General features: G+C 40.0%; 1 protein-coding gene across 3 annotated transcripts in view; it reads left to right on the top strand.

Moving 5' to 3' along the window:
- Nucleotides 1–8,841: 8,841 nt before the first annotated feature.
- The window catches only part of LOC143517366 (fibrocystin-L-like), a 39,419-nt gene continuing 32,389 nt past the window's right edge, over nt 8,842–15,871 (top strand). Inside the window, exons 1-12 of one of the 3 annotated variants that reach the window (XM_077009779.1) lie at nt 8,842–8,904; nt 12,246–12,280; nt 12,836–12,899; nt 13,636–13,789; nt 13,909–13,986; nt 14,148–14,286; nt 14,729–14,837; nt 14,954–15,011; nt 15,126–15,219; nt 15,423–15,476; nt 15,556–15,629; nt 15,735–15,777. In XM_077009779.1, coding sequence (XP_076865894.1) covers nt 13,714–13,789; nt 13,909–13,986; nt 14,148–14,286; nt 14,729–14,837; nt 14,954–15,011; nt 15,126–15,219; nt 15,423–15,476; nt 15,556–15,629; nt 15,735–15,777 — 725 coding nt within the window. In that variant the 5' untranslated portion in view covers nt 8,842–8,904; nt 12,246–12,280; nt 12,836–12,899; nt 13,636–13,713. Of the gene's footprint in view, nt 8,905–12,245; nt 12,281–12,835; nt 12,900–13,630; nt 13,790–13,908; nt 13,987–14,147; nt 14,287–14,728; nt 14,838–14,953; nt 15,012–15,125; nt 15,220–15,422; nt 15,477–15,555; nt 15,630–15,734; nt 15,778–15,871 lie in introns of all 3 variants that reach the window. The other 2 variants (XM_077009780.1, XM_077009781.1) reach the window with 2 other exon arrangements.

Raw genomic sequence — 15,871 nt, 5'->3', positions numbered from 1 at the left:
GAAGACATCTGTTGCAGCCATGTCAGATCCTCAGCCATTTAGGGTACAAATCTTAATCTCTTACTGAGCGCTGATTGGTTATAGTGACACGGTACACTTTGACCTGTCAGTATTTTATTAAGTGTTGATTTAAAAATAAAAAGGAACGAGATGTTTCTGTAAATGTAACGAAGTGAAAAGTAAAAATTTTCGCTTTGAAATGTAGTGAAGTAAAAGTATAAAGTCTTACCAAATAAAAGTACTTGAGTAAAGTACAGATACATGGAAATGTTACTTAAGTACAGTAACGAATTACATTTACTTAGTTACTGTCCACCACTGCCCCCGCTCAACAACTTACGTTCGCCCCCCCCCCCCCCCCCCCCCCCTCAACAACTTACGTTCGCCACCCCGAAATTTACTGACGCCCCCTCACTGTATATGTTCTGGCGCCGGCCCTGAGCAAACCATGCCTAGTGTGAGTACGCCCTAAGAGACCAGCTGGCGTCTCCAGTATGGATAAGAGCGAGGTCACTCTAGGAACATCAGGCACCCAGAGTGGGCTGATGACAGCATTTGTAGCTTTCTTGTATCCTGGCATAAACATCCAATTTGCCATCATAACAAAGAAAATGTACATCAAATGTTTCCCCTTATAGAACAGACTGAGAGTCATTTTTATGATTAGCTCAATCATTTCACCTGTCAAAAAACTGAAGATGTGCATTTGAACCATACTAGCTGTGAGCTACAATAAAACGGGCCTATTACTAAGATAAAGCCACTATGCATGTCTTTCAAATCACGTTCAACAGCTCCAGTGCATGTCTTTTAGATGTCATTTTATTGTTTTATTACCTTATTTTATTATGTTTTTTATATTCATTCTCTAAAGCATTTTGAGTTGTATCTATGCATGGAAGGTGCTATACAAATAAAGAATTATATTATCATCATTATAACATCATTTGCAAATTAATCACATATAACCAGCATTACACAACATGCCATTTAGAAAAAACACTTAGGCCTGCTACATTTTGCCTGTTATCACAAAATATCCCTATATATAGCCATACAATCATAAAAGGTTTAACTGTTAACAATGGCTGGTCTAAAGCAAGAATAATAGTCCATTCTAAATTATGCCCACTGTACCATAAGTGCTGTACTATTTACCAACACCAGAGGTCTGCAAATGCTATATAAATGGATACAGGCATAACCTCAGCCATATATCAGCTGTTTAATCTATACTGCGTTTGTAATCTTTCTCCTTCAACTGCAGTTGGGATTCTGTATGTGTGTGCCATGCCTCTCTGGTGGGAAAATATTGCTAAGACCCAGGAAATGGCTTAAATTATTGTAACATATGTAGATGTAATAGAGTTTTGATATGAGAAGCTTTTTATGAAAAATAAGTTACTTCATAACAGAGCCGGAGTGGCTAATTGGGAGATCCCGGCTCATATCAATCTCTAGTTTGGGCCGATTAGGAGGGAAAAATTATTTTGGGCTGGATTTGGGCATGAAATTCCCGGGCTGAAAAAGGGGCCCACTCCGACCCTGCTTCATAATATGTTCATTGTTTCAATTCTGGACAATCTTGTGTCTTGCAAAAAATTGTTAAAATACTGGAAAGTGTTTTAAACTTCTAGCAAATTAGAAGGAAAAAGCTACACCGCAAAATAAATAAAATAAATAAAAATTACAATTCAGTTTCATGACTGATTGTTAAAACTACACAAATCGTATTCATGTAACACAATCGCTGTTTCCAACAATGAACACAGGTTGTGTGTTATAGGTTCCAACACAAAATAATACAACCTATGTATATACACAAGTTGTTTATAATACATATTTTCTAAGGATGCACATTGTTATTTGTAATGGCAGGTCAGTGTAGAACTTCTTGACGTGGCCTGTGTATGAGATTTGAATGAGGAAACGATAAGTTTACTAGATTTGTTTTTTTTGTTTTTTTTTTGCTGTGGATATGCGAATGTTTGTTTTTTACTAAATGTTTTGTTTTTCTGTGAATCCCTTCAAATGTGAACCAGCAGACACTGACCTACATCTGTATAAAGTTACTGTCATTTAGGATTACAGGGTGGCAATACAGTAAGAAGCTCAGGTAACTTTTAATGTCAAACATCAGCAGCTTGACAGCCTATACAGTAGAAGGGTGAGAATAATGTGAAGACGTAATTATTTTGAAAAAATATTTATCATGCCACAGGCCTTGACTACATCAGAAATCACCTTCACACTGATTTGGATGATGTCACCAGCACAAACAGCAACAAACAGGATTATTTGTGTTAACAAATAAATCACACGTTACTTAACAGTTACTCAGTACTTGAGTAGTTTTTTCACCAAGCACTTTATTACTCTTAGTCAAGTAATTATTTGGATGACTTTTTACTTTTACTCGAGTCATATTATTCTAAAGTAACAGTACTTTTACTTTATTTGGCTACTCTACCCACCTCTGCTTCTAGGTGAGAGTAGATATGCTCCAATGAGATTATGGGATATATTAGGAGGTTAAAAGAATTTGAGGTAAATATACTGTTCTTATATTGAATGCTCAATGAATGCGAGTTGGAATAGTAAAACAAACTGTAGATTTGCTACTACAACTCACATTCATTGAGCAATCAACAGAAGAACAATATATGTACTGGGACCTCAAATTCCACAAACTGTAAAGTTACCAAGAATTAACGGTAGGAAGCGTTCTGGCGACCTCTTCTGGTGAATTTTAAGATTGTCCTATTTTAATGGTTATAAGCCTGTGATATGAAAATATGATTGATGTGCTAATATGGTTGAGCCAGAAATATCCCTCACACAGGAGCACCAGTTATAGAGGGGCTTCACCTGCTAATTCTTTAAGTAGATATAATTTACTTAATCTTCATTTTTAATCAGTCTCACGTATTCAAACCAGAATTACATTTAGTTCTCAAATAAGAGTAATTAATGGTTTGGTAACTGAAGGATTTAACTATGAAATCTTTGGAGACATTGGCAACAATCACCTTTTGAATAATATCAACACCAGACAACTTGGTAAAAATAAGTGGTACATTTATTTAAAACGTAACCTATCTAGTTGGGAAGAATAAAAAAAGAAAAACATAATAAAATAATGTAATAAAATTATTAAAATAATAGACAAAAATATTGTAATAAAGCAAATAATTATAAAATAAAAAATAATAAGAACAGACATAAAATGTAACTAAATAAAATAATGTAATAAAATAAACTTAAAATAATTAGAACAGACATAGAAGGTAAAATAATGTGATAATATTCTAAAAGTATTTATACCATTAGAGTTTCTTAACTAAAAGCAGATCTAAACAGGAAGGTTTTGAGACTCTTTTTGAAGCTGTGCAGGAATGAAATGCCTCTGAGCTCCTCAGGAAGAGAGTTCCAGAGCTTTGGGCCAAAGCACCCTTGCCAATCTTTAATTGGCTTTTAGGAATCACCAGTAGATTACTGTTTGAAGACTTGAGAGACTGGACTGGAACATATCTAACCATAATTTCACTGAGGTAAAGAGGAGCAAGACCATGAAGACATTTAAAACCATCACCAAAACCTTAAAATCTATTCTAAAACTGACAGGTAACCAGTGCAGTGAGTGGAGTGCCGGTGTAATATGATCTCTCTTTCTCCTGCGGGTCAGGACCCTGTGATTTGAAGATGTGCGATGTGTCATTTGAAGCAGAGCTCATTATCAAAACACACAGTGACTCTGTTTTATAACATTACCAACTTTGACTCATCAGACCATAACACACAGTGAACCGATGAAAAGGATTAACTAAGGAATTAAGCTGGACAACAAGACATGGGAGAACAAAGATACGGGGGTAACAAAGAACGAACACGGGAAATGAAACACATACCACGACGCAAACTCGAGCAGAATGTAGCTCTACGACAAACAATGACCGACACGGAGGGAAGAAACTGTGGGGATTAAATACACAGACACACACAAGACAAAGTGGTGGTACAGATAATCACAAGAGCAGGGGCACAAGGCATGACAGACAATGGGGAAACCATAGAAACAAGGCCCGCCTTGGGTAGGGTCAATGACACAAGACAGGGGCAGAGGGCAGAGCTATACATAACAGACTCTCACATTTTTGAAGCTTTGGTGTAGACATGCACTTTTAATAACTTATAATTACAAAGTTTACTTAACTAAAGTGAGCAAATAATGCAAAAGAACAAATGTAAACCCTACAAAAATGAAAAACACAAAAACGTGGAGGATGTGGCTACTTTTTAAACATAGAGTATATTGTGCGATGAAGAGTGGTGAAGGTAGGCCTACATGTTGCTGGTACATCACTGAATGAATTTTGTATTATTACATTTCCAACGATTAATGATATCTTTAATCTGCTGAACAAGCACTCCAAATGAGTTTAGTTGAGGAATTTAAAATGTCTGAGTCTGAAGATGGGTTTGTTAGGGTCCAATGATGCTCTAAGGAAGACAGCAGTGTCAGTCACAGAAGCAGAAAGTCATGTGGGGAGTTGTCCTAGTGTACAGTGGAATGTGGTCGAGTAGGTGCAAAGAGCAGAGCTTAGGTCAGGTGACTCATGCAAAGAGTTTAGTGAGAGTTTAGAGAGAGTTGTGATCTATGGAGGAGATTCACCTGGAGAGAGTTGTGGTCTATGTAACAGAGTCACCTGGACAGAGTTGTGGTCTATGGAGGAGAGTCATGGTAGTTTTTTTTGCTTGTAGTGTCTTTCCAACTCCACAAAACATTTGGACAGTGTATAAGTGAAGATCCTTGTGGTAAATTTATGTTCATATTTTAGCCTAATTTTATCATCATGTAATGTTAGCTTGTGGAAGGAACAAAATACATGGATACATATTGGTGCCCAAACTAAACTCTCCCTGGAGGTCGTCGTCTTGGTTACCTGCTCCTTAGCCCACATAGAGACTGTCTGAGGATGGCTCTCACTTCCACCGCAAACTTTGACACAAAAACTGTGCCAGGCCTCTGGCCTTTCCCTCCCCTGTCTGGACGAACATTCTTCTCAATGCTTAAATTTTCTGTGTCTTTCCAACACTTATACGTGCTATGGGGGGGTTGCGTGCTCACAGACTGTTGTCCTGTTGAGAGAATAATCTGCGATAATGTTATCTCTCTATCTTTTCACTCGTTATCTGTGAACAGCGGTGAGTTCAGACGCAGACGCTGTCATCACGGGAGACGACAACAATGAATTCTGAGGGCAAAACCACAAAACTAAGTAACAGAAAACAAACAAGACTGCTGACGTTAAATGATAGAGATAATAGACATCTGGTAATGAACACTAAACCAGAGCACTGAAACATAAACGGTAAGAACTAACAAACAAGGAGACATAGACAACCAAACAAAGCAACTGATACAGGCTAGCAATACAACAAGAAAAGTGTACAGACACCAAAACTAATAAACACAAATAAGTAGGACTAGAATACAAGGCATCAAGAACTTACTTGAGGACAGGGAAACATACAGACACAATTATGAGGAACCACGTTGACGGGGAGAACAAAAGCAAAGCAAAAAATAAAAGAAAGAAAATATGACACAACCAGAGAAATTGACCGGCATGGAAGACTAGACATGACGGGGGTTAAATACACTGAAACGCCAGGGACTTAACAAGACACAGGTGGGAACAATAATCAAGGGGCAGGGAAACACAGTACAGGGGCGTGACAGACAACGATGAAACAAGGCGGGACTTGGATAACTGACACAAGACAGGGGCTATACGTGACAGAACCCCCCCCAATAAGCGTGCCACACTGGGGAACGGAGGGCACAAGTAGACCAAACAGGACAAGGGACCTCAGGGGACCGGACAGAGACAGGAACAGGGAGGGACACTGAACAGGCAGAGGCAGGGGATGAGGCAAAGACAGAGCCAAAAATATAAAAAACAACAGACACGGGCATGGGGACGAAGTGGGTTACAATCCTGGGGACAGACACGGGGACAGGAACTGGAACAACAACACCAGACACAGAGATGGGAACAGGCAACTGGAGACAGACGGATTCACGGACAGAGACAGGACAGGGAACAGAACAAAAGCGGGTACAGATCAGGGCAAAAATGGGGAAAAAGGCACAGATGAGGGACTACCACATGGGGAAGCAACAACAGATGCAATTTCGGGCCCACAGACAGGCAGCATAGTCTCTGTGGGCCCCTGAAGGCCGAGTGAAGCAGGGACAGGACCCAGGTGGGCTTCAGGGGCTTGGCCAGACCCCAGGCGGGCCATGGGGATGGGAGGAATCTGCTGGCGGGCCGCGGAGACAGGAATGGCAAGTGACTCTTTCCAGGTCTTGGGGACAAGAACAGGAACAGGAGGTGTCTGCTGGCGGGGCGCAGGAACGGGTGTAGGCCTCCCCTGGGCCCTCTGCACTCGGGCAGGCTCGGAGACGGCGTCATCTGGGAGTGCTGCTGCTGAGGAGATGTTGTGAGGTGCTGCAGCCGAAGGAGGTGTGGGGAGGTCCTGCAGCCGAGAAGGTACTGGGACGTGCTGCAGCCGAGTTTGCCCTCAGGCCTTTAATCCTCCCCACATGACTGATGTGGTCACGTTTCGGGAAACCCACCCCTGGTCCGTAACAGATGGCAGAATCCGGCAACGGTCCAAGCCTCTGCCATCCTGCTCGAGAGGATGATGTCTGCCCATTCTAGAGCTTTACCTTTAAGCAGGGATCTCATAAATAACACAAGCATATTGTCTAGTGGAGTGGGGCACGTTAAGAGTTGAAAATACAGTTCAAAGTCAAAGTCAAATTTATTTATATAGCTCTTTTCACAACACATGTTGTCACAAAGCAGCTTTACAATCGTATGGGTCCAGATCCCTAATGAGCAAGCCAAAGGTGACAGTGGCAAGGAAAAACTCCCTATGATGGTGGGGATTAGGAAGAAACCTCGGGAGAACCAAGACTCCAAGGGGTAACCCATCCTCCATCCGTTCACTCTGCATAACAAAACCGTTGGCAGGGCCTCGTTCACCATTGTATTCCTCAGGGCAGGGATTGTGAGAGGGCAACACGGTGGGTTTCCCCCTAGCATCACGTACAAAGCATGATTGGGCGATGTTTAACTATTTCACGGAGAGGGCTGGTTGATCATGTCATTTGGGTCGGTCACAAAATTGTCTGTCTTTCCAATCCTTATACGTGCTATGGGGATTTTTTTGCGTGACTGTTGTCCTGTTGAGAGAATAATCTGTGATCATATTTTTTGTCTGCTCCTAATGTTATCTCTCTATCTTATTCACTCATTATCTGTGAACAGCGGTGAGTTCAGACGCAGATGCTGTCGTCATGCTGCTGGGACGTTTGGTAGTGATATAAAGATTAGGTTTGTACAAGAAAGCAACATGGGCTATAAATATCAGGTTTGAAGAGAGATTGTAAATTGGATAGTGGATGTCCTGATAGAAGGAGACACTCCAGTAAAGACCAACATTTATAGTCCTGACTGTGCGTTCACACCGAAAGCGACGAGAGCGACACGGCGACCGGAAGTCATTGGCTGTGTTCGAAATAGCCTACTACATACTGGATACTGCATACTGGACTCAGTATATACTGGATACTGCATACTGGTCCTCGTAGTAGTATGCAGTACAGTTTCCAGTATGCGACAAAAGCAAAGCATACTACGGGGTCACGTGAACGTAGCGTTGCATGATGGGATGCAGTACACCACGAAGATAGCTCTGTTCACATACTGCATACGGCATACTGATTTGGGGCTCGATCAGTACGCCAGTAGTATGTAGTAGGCTATTTCGAACAGAGCTGCTGTCTCTGGATGTCTCGCACTTTACGATGTGTCCCTGTTTATTTACAGGGACCTCGTAAAAAAAATGAAGCATGGCAAACGGTGTGTTTTATATGTGTTTTATACACACACTATGTTTTATACACGCACTCCTTTATAATCGTGTGTCCTGTCATCAATAGATTAAAATAAATAAATACTGCGTCCTGCTTTAAAAACGTGATTTGCATATCTGTTACGTGCTGCATGCCGGCGTGATGTTGGACACGCCCCCATGCGACGCGATGCTGGCAACTCGGCGACGGAGAGCGATTTCTCCATCAATGAACAATCAAACTATCCAAGTGAATAGTAAAAAGTAAAATAACATCAAAGATATCACATTTAATTTGTTCAAAACTTGAAATATCAAATTACTGTGAAAATAGCAATTGTGCTTCAAAAACACTCCCTCTGAAAAAGATTGAAGTGCAGGCGATTTCTTCAGCCTCAACAAAGCTAGCTTTACTGCTGCATTCTGGTCTCATTCTGGTCTCAAAATGCCGACATTTATTTTACTCTTTGACAACCGCCACCGCTTCATAACACAAAAGACATAGGCCTACCTATATTCCCTTTCCCATCTTGAAATACCCTTCCATCTGCTTTCATGTTTCTCTTCCTGGACATTTTGGGATCATTATACTGCAGTGCAGTGCAGTGTCGAGATGCCATCGAGATGGGTAACAATTGTGGGCAATGTAGTTTTTGGCCATAACACGTATTTGACTCTATTTTTTTGGACAATTAGGCAATTTAAGCTCTCGCGGGCCACATGAAATGATGCGGGCCTTGAGTTTGACACCTGTGCACTAACCTGTGAGCAACTCTGGTCCTGTTATTCAGCAGTGAGAGACAGCCAGCATGATACTGATCTGTTAAAACATGAAGATAAACTTTAATCTGGAGTCTCCACCTCCAACAGAGTCATATGAAAAACTGAACAGGACAAACAGACTCAGATCAGAGTGAGAGAGACTGAACAGGATCATCATTTTATGACAGACACATGAACCAATTTCAGAGGAACACGGTGAGTATGTGAGTCTGTGATAGATAATACAAACAGTAGCAATAGAACTCCCAATGTTAGTGGAGACAGACAGTAGTACATTTACATTTACATTTATGGCATTTGGCAGACGCCCTTATCCAGAGCGACTTACATTTTTATCTCATTTTTTTTTTTATACAAGTGAGCAATTGAGGGTTAAGGGCCTTGCTCAGGGGCACCTCAGTCATGGCCTCAGGCCTGGGGATTGAACCCACGACCCTCCGGTCACAAGACCAGTTCCCTAACCACCAGGCCATGACTGCCCCAGTAGTAATATAACTCCTAATGTTAATCTATTATATTATGCTTTGGTGGTTTGTGTCCGTGTTTATAACACTGTAATTTACTGTGAATGTTTACCTTGAAGTTTTGTTAATGGGGAATTCTGATTTATTTATTCTTAGGGTCAGACTTTATTGTTGTGAACATGGCACATTTGGGGCATGACAGCCAATTTATTTGAGAAACATTTAAATGTTTGTGTGATTGTATCACTGTCCTGTGTGACTGTGTCAAAAAAATCAAAGTGAATTTTACTGTCCTTCAGACTATACAAGGAGAGCACAGCTGAATGAAATGACTTTTCTCTAGACTCTATATTAGATATTAGATTAGGGCACTTTATTCTAATCTTAGTCTAATCACATATTAGACATGAAATAAATACTTTAAATATCAAATAAATGTGAAAATAGCAATTGTGCTTCAAATACGCTCCCTCTGAAAAAGACGTTGAAGCGCGGGGGATTTCTTCAGCCACAACAAAGCAGCTTTTACTGCCGAATCGTTTGTGGTTTTGGCTTTCGCGAACACATTCAGTTTGCTTTTTAATTCTTTGGCAATTTGTTGTTTTTTCTTGATGTCTAATTCTGGCATACTTAGCTCCGTGTTTGGTCTCAAAATGCCGACGTTGATTGTACTTTTTGACAACCGCCACCGCTTCATAACACAAAAGACTAACAGGTGTTACACCAGATTCTGTGACCGTCGAGTTGTGACCACAGAGGGCGCTATTTCACAGTTTTTGTTCACAGACACGAGCGCTTTACGAATGCTACGGAAACGAGATGCATCCAATTGCACACCCGGAGAGCCAACTGCAGTTCTAGACCTGCAGTTTTAGACCTGCAGTTCTAGACGTGCTGTAGTTTTAGACATGCGCCACCTAGCGGCTCGGAATGTAGCTAACGACAGCCAACTGCAGTTCTAGACCAGCAGTTCCAATGCATGCCGTAGGCTCAGGGGCTTGTATATTGTAATAATCCATTGTATAAAGAGTTTATTTGTTAAATATGCCCATTGATTCTCAATTGTTTTAGCCAAATCTCTAACATTTGACAAGTTTTAAACGATAATGTACACCACATGTTGTATTTAAATAGAAGTAGTACGCCTCATTTTCCCTGTTCTTTTAGGGAGTTTTGATTAATTTTGTCATTTACACACACAGCTTGTCTCCTGAAGATATTTTATTTTTAATTAAACTACTGGATTGCTGGCATAGGCTATTTTGTATTAAAAATCAGCAAAAATTGCATAATGTCAGGATGCTTTCAGTGAGTAAGCATACGTTTCCAGAATGTTAGGAGTGATTTATTTTACTCGTATACCTTCATTGGCATGCAACTAGCAAATATTATGTGATACTTGGGGTTTTTCGCTCACACGCCACACATTCGATTACTCACGCCGAAAAAAAAATCTAGTTTATTTACCTCTGATCCATATCTATGATTCAATGAGTTACCAGTTCGCTCTGGCGCAAACACTGATCGATCGCAATATAATACTTAATTTGTGTCCATTTTACGTTCGCCACCCCCCCCCCCCCCCCCCCCGGCAACAATTTACGTTCGCAGGACTAGCATTTCTCTCATAAAGGTAGCCAGAACTAACGAACTAAGACACACTAACGCTAGCCAGATTCATCCTTCATGACATAAACATTACGATAACACAAAAATGACCTTCAGACCGATCATATTTACATTTACATTTATGGCATTTAGCAGACTAAATATATGTCTATCATATATTAATATGCTCAATTGTATCAATATTCAGAACATAGTCTGGGTTCTTAGGGGTTAATAATGATGGGGAAATGCTACTTTAGCTTGCTTACTACTTTTAATATTAATAGTAGCGTAGTAAGTGCTAATTTCCTTCCTTTAAGTTGTTTCAAATTTAATCAAAGTAGCTACTAAGTAGCCATAAAGGTAGCCAGAACTAACGAACCAAGACACACTAACGCTTGCCAGATTCATCCTTCATGACATAAACATTACGATAACCCAAAAATGACCTTCAGACATTATCATATATCTATCATATATTATTATTGCTTATAAATATCATTCTTCCATCTGCTCCCGCGACATACTAAAACACTATCTGGATATTACGTTACATACATCTAAAACTACGGCACGTCTAGAACTGCAGGTCTAGAACTGCAGGTCTAAAACTGCGGTTGGCTCTCCGGGTGTGCAATTGGATGATGTAGGAGATAACTACTGATGCGATTTCTTTTCTTCTTTTGTTGGTGTCCACGAGCTGAAAGATGACCGATGTTTGTATTTACATTTTATCGTCTCTTATCGCAGTCATGGCCTAGTGGTAGGGAACTGGTCTTGTGACCGGAGGGTCGTGGGTTCGATTCCCAGACAGGCCATGACTGAGGTGCCCTTGAGCAAGGCACCTAACACCAACTGCTCCCCGGGCGCCGGGCTAGGGCTGCCCACCGCTCTGGGCACGTGTGATCCACAGCCCCCTAGTTAATCACTAGTGTGTGTGTGTGTTCTAACTGCACAGATGGGTTAAAAGCGGAGGACAAATTTCGATTGCGGTGTAAAAATCACAATTGACAAAATACGGCACATTTACATTTTACATTTAATTGCATAAATGTACAAACAAGAATGTTTAGTTACATCATTTTACACAAAAATAGCAAGCTTCATCGTAAGCGCTCTGTAAGATGCTGTCATTATGAATAGTATTTCTGCCCCTTTGGATAAAATGTTTAAATATATACTAATAAACGGTTAGGGTTATTTCTTCATTGTTTTCTGTTATTGTGGAGTCACGGTGTACTATTACCTGGAGATTTAGTGGGTCACATATTCTGATGGCTGCTGTCAGAATTGGTGACCCCAGTTAAAAGGCATAGTAAGTCTTCTTTAAGTGCATTTATGTAAAGAAAGTGCAGTTGTTTTGATTACTGTAAAGTGTAAAGCAAGTGCTGTATCTAAGCTTCGTTCCGTGCCAGTCTGTAGCCTACCTGTTCAGTACGTGTCTCTGCCTCCCTCTCTCCTCAGCCGCTCTCCGTTAGCCGGGCTCATCTGCCGCCATTGTAAGATTACACCGTATTTTATCATTTTTTCTTACTGTATTTTGTTCATTATTTATTAATTTATTTATTTTGTTGTGTAATTTAAAGTTTTACGTGTGTGTTTCTTAATTCTAAACATGTATTTTTTCATAGTTTAAGAAATTTGGGGGATTTATCAAGAGAGCTGGAACGGATTAATCCCATTTCCATTATTTTAAATGGGGAAAATTCGTTAAAATTCGGGGAGTTAATTCGTAACTCGAGGTACCACTTTATTTCTTTTAGACAATTAAGGTTTTTAAGCTCTCGCGGGCCACATAAAATGACGTGGCGGGCCACATTTGACCCGCTGGCCTTGAGTTTGACACCCCTGCACTAGAACAAAGAGCTGGCTGGTGCTAAGCCCTTTTAATCTGGCATGTTTGACAGGTTCTCCCCAAATTCCCCAGATAGGATGTCTGGCTGTTTTAAACAGGAAATAACTAAGGTGCACAATGTTCCGTCAACTAACAGCCTCTAGCCTCAAACACAGGCTAGAAATATCACAGCTTTGCATTTCCTTGTTGCTATAAAAAGGTGTGAGCTCCCCTGGACAGGGGACCATCAGTGCATAGGGGAACTGAGAAGGCAGCTTTTACAGGTAAGCAATAAAAATATAAAAAAAATATTTAAGCAATAAAAAAATAAATAATCTTTCTAGTAATCACCAATGAAAATGATATGATGATTATATGATAAAATATTATTAGTAATAATAATAATGATGATGATGATGATGATTATTATTATTATTATTATTATTATTATTATTATTATATACAATTATAATTATAATTGTATAATATTATATAATAAAATTTTATAATTATATATTAAGGTATAAAAGGTTACTTAATGACCGTAATGATTACTGTTACTGTAGCACATAGTAATCTAGTTACTGTAGTAATCGAATAAGATTTTTGGTTACACTTAATTATTAAATTGAGTATGGCCTTTTGTGTGATTTTAAAAATGTGTTCAAATGTAATTCTATATGCTAAAATGCTATTCTATATGCTAGAATATACATTTGTATGATATAGAAAATAACCTAGTGGTGGAACTACTGCCCACTAATTAGCAAATGAAAATAATATAATGGCAAAAGAATATATTATTTTAAAGGGCATTAAACAAGCAATGGAGTTTCTTGGGTCTGTTATTATCACTGATCATTTAAAATTGGAGCTGATTTATATAGATGTACTGTATATAGATCTATACATCACACCAAAGGCAGAAATCTTTCAAGTGTAGCTCCTTTAAAAGATTACTTTTCCCCCAAGTTCATTGCAAAGACCGATACAGTCCTCTGTTGGATGTTCCAAGAACAGGTGGACTATTAGCTCAGAAAGAAAAGAACGCGTCTCACCCAGGAGCGCGTAACCCAGTCCTGGATCTGCACACGGGACATGAGGACCATGAGGAGTGTGGTATGGCGCACACGCCAGCTGCTTGAAGTCTTCGCTCTACTAATCAGCTTCGCAGGCACGACAGGCTCGATCTCTAGCGTTTCTTCTTCTTTTATTCTTTGTGCATAATGTCACTAATGCTTTGCTGTATTCGGAGTAGCCTTTCATTTATGCATCAAAATATACTTTCCTTAGGAGCACAACGTGTCAACCAAGTAACCCCAACGTCAGGTAGCACCAATGGAGCCACAAGACTCACCCTTATGGGGGATGGTGAGAGAAGCTGCAAGCAGCAATATTGTATTTGGCCAAAGTTTTTAATGAAGGGTTTCTTAGTATATGAATGAATGTAATAACTAAACTCTAGGTCTGTACTAAAAATGCTTTTTTTTTGTTTTCTTAAAACAACAACAAACAAAAAAAAAAAACACCAGGCTTTGCCGATCAGTTCACTCTCAACACCAATGACCCCAACTTTGGCAACGTCGTAACTCTGGTGTCCAGAACAAGATCCTTTCCCTGCGACGTAGAGAGAGATTCCACACTTCCCAACAAGATCACATGCTACACCAGGTAACTGAGCGAGACTGATGGCTTCAGTAATCATCACACAATGGAAAAAACAACAATGCGCTTGAGCTATTACGAATCATGGTAATTCATACATTTTTTGAATCATGGTAATTCATACATTTTTGGAACTGTGGAACATAGTACAGTGCCCAGTAACCCAGGCAGTTTTTTTAAGTCATGAGTGACCTCAGTTTTGGAAATAGCTATACTTACTGCATTGTAGAAGTATAAGCTACAGAAAATTGCTTTTTTTTTTCGAGCACAGCCTGTCTTTAGATGTTAACATGTCAATACACAAAAAATAGACAATACACATTTTCTGAACATGGGGATTGTGTTGACCACATATTAATTCACCATGGAAAACTAGTTCTTCTTAGAGTCGTGAGTGCACGAACGTGTGTACTGAATTCTTGACAGAGCTGAGTTCTGTCTTCTTCAGACCGATGCCCGAGGACGATTATGTAGTCCAACTCACAGTGAATGGTGTTCCTGTTCCTTCCGGCAATATATGTAATGGAATACAGTGGTGGAATTGGTGCATGGTATATGTAAGTAACACTTTTGCGTGGTTTTTAAAACACACTAGGAGTTGTAAATGTATTTATAGCCATATTCTACACCCATATGCTTGTAATTGACATTCATATATGTGTGTTGATCACAGATTCGGTGGTACTACACCCCCTCTATCCAGTCTATTAACTCTCTAACTGGCCTGCCAGGTGCAGATATAACCCACACTACATCTTACGTGATCACGTAATGGCAAACTGGAACAGATCTGCATGCTCTTTATGAATGCATTTACAATGTATTTCTTATCATCAAATGCCTAGGCACTGTGGTTACTCTCCGGGGAAGGATTTTCACTGACGTCTATGGCAGCAACACTGCTCTAAGTTCCAATGGCAGGAACATACGATTTTTGAGGTACTAAAACATTTATATAACACTTGGCACCATACATTGTAACCACACAGCCTTACAAATGTCTGCTTCCAGGTCTTTAATAATCAGCCGCATTGGCATTCGTTGGCAAAAAGTAATGTCAGATATAATTAAAAGGCTCATTATGTCTCGTTAAATTGCTCTTGATTCCATATTAATTTGTTCTTTGTGCTTCTACTTGGTAGAGCATACATGGGAGGGATGCCCTGTAATCTCTTGCAGCCTAACTCAGATCAATTGTGAGTGTATGGTAGGTGCATTTTCAGTCTGGTTTCGTGACCTTGCTCCAGTATTCATCCCACAGCCTTTCCCCCTCAGGTATGGCTTGGCTTTGGACTCTGTGTACAGTGATTGGGGACACATGAGCTGTAAAATTACTGGAACATATGTGGGTAAGGGAACCTATCATAAACCCGTGCTTAGTGTAAGTGTATCCAGTAAAATTCTAAGATCTGCTATGCAGTGGATTTAGTGGGTGATCTCTTTGTCTTGGCTAGGACATCACAACCTCAGCTACATTCTTGACAGCAGCTATGGGAGGTGAGTGAAGGATTTGCATCTTATCCCATATCAGCCCTTTAGGACCCACCAGGTTCCTGATGATTCCATAGGAAAAGTAACTGGGGGAAATCAC

The sequence above is a fragment of the Brachyhypopomus gauderio genome, chromosome 6 (assembly GCF_052324685.1).
Source record: "Brachyhypopomus gauderio isolate BG-103 chromosome 6, BGAUD_0.2, whole genome shotgun sequence".
NCBI lineage: Eukaryota > Metazoa > Chordata > Actinopteri > Gymnotiformes > Hypopomidae > Brachyhypopomus > Brachyhypopomus gauderio.
This window is presented reverse-complemented; position numbering and strand designations above follow the sequence as displayed.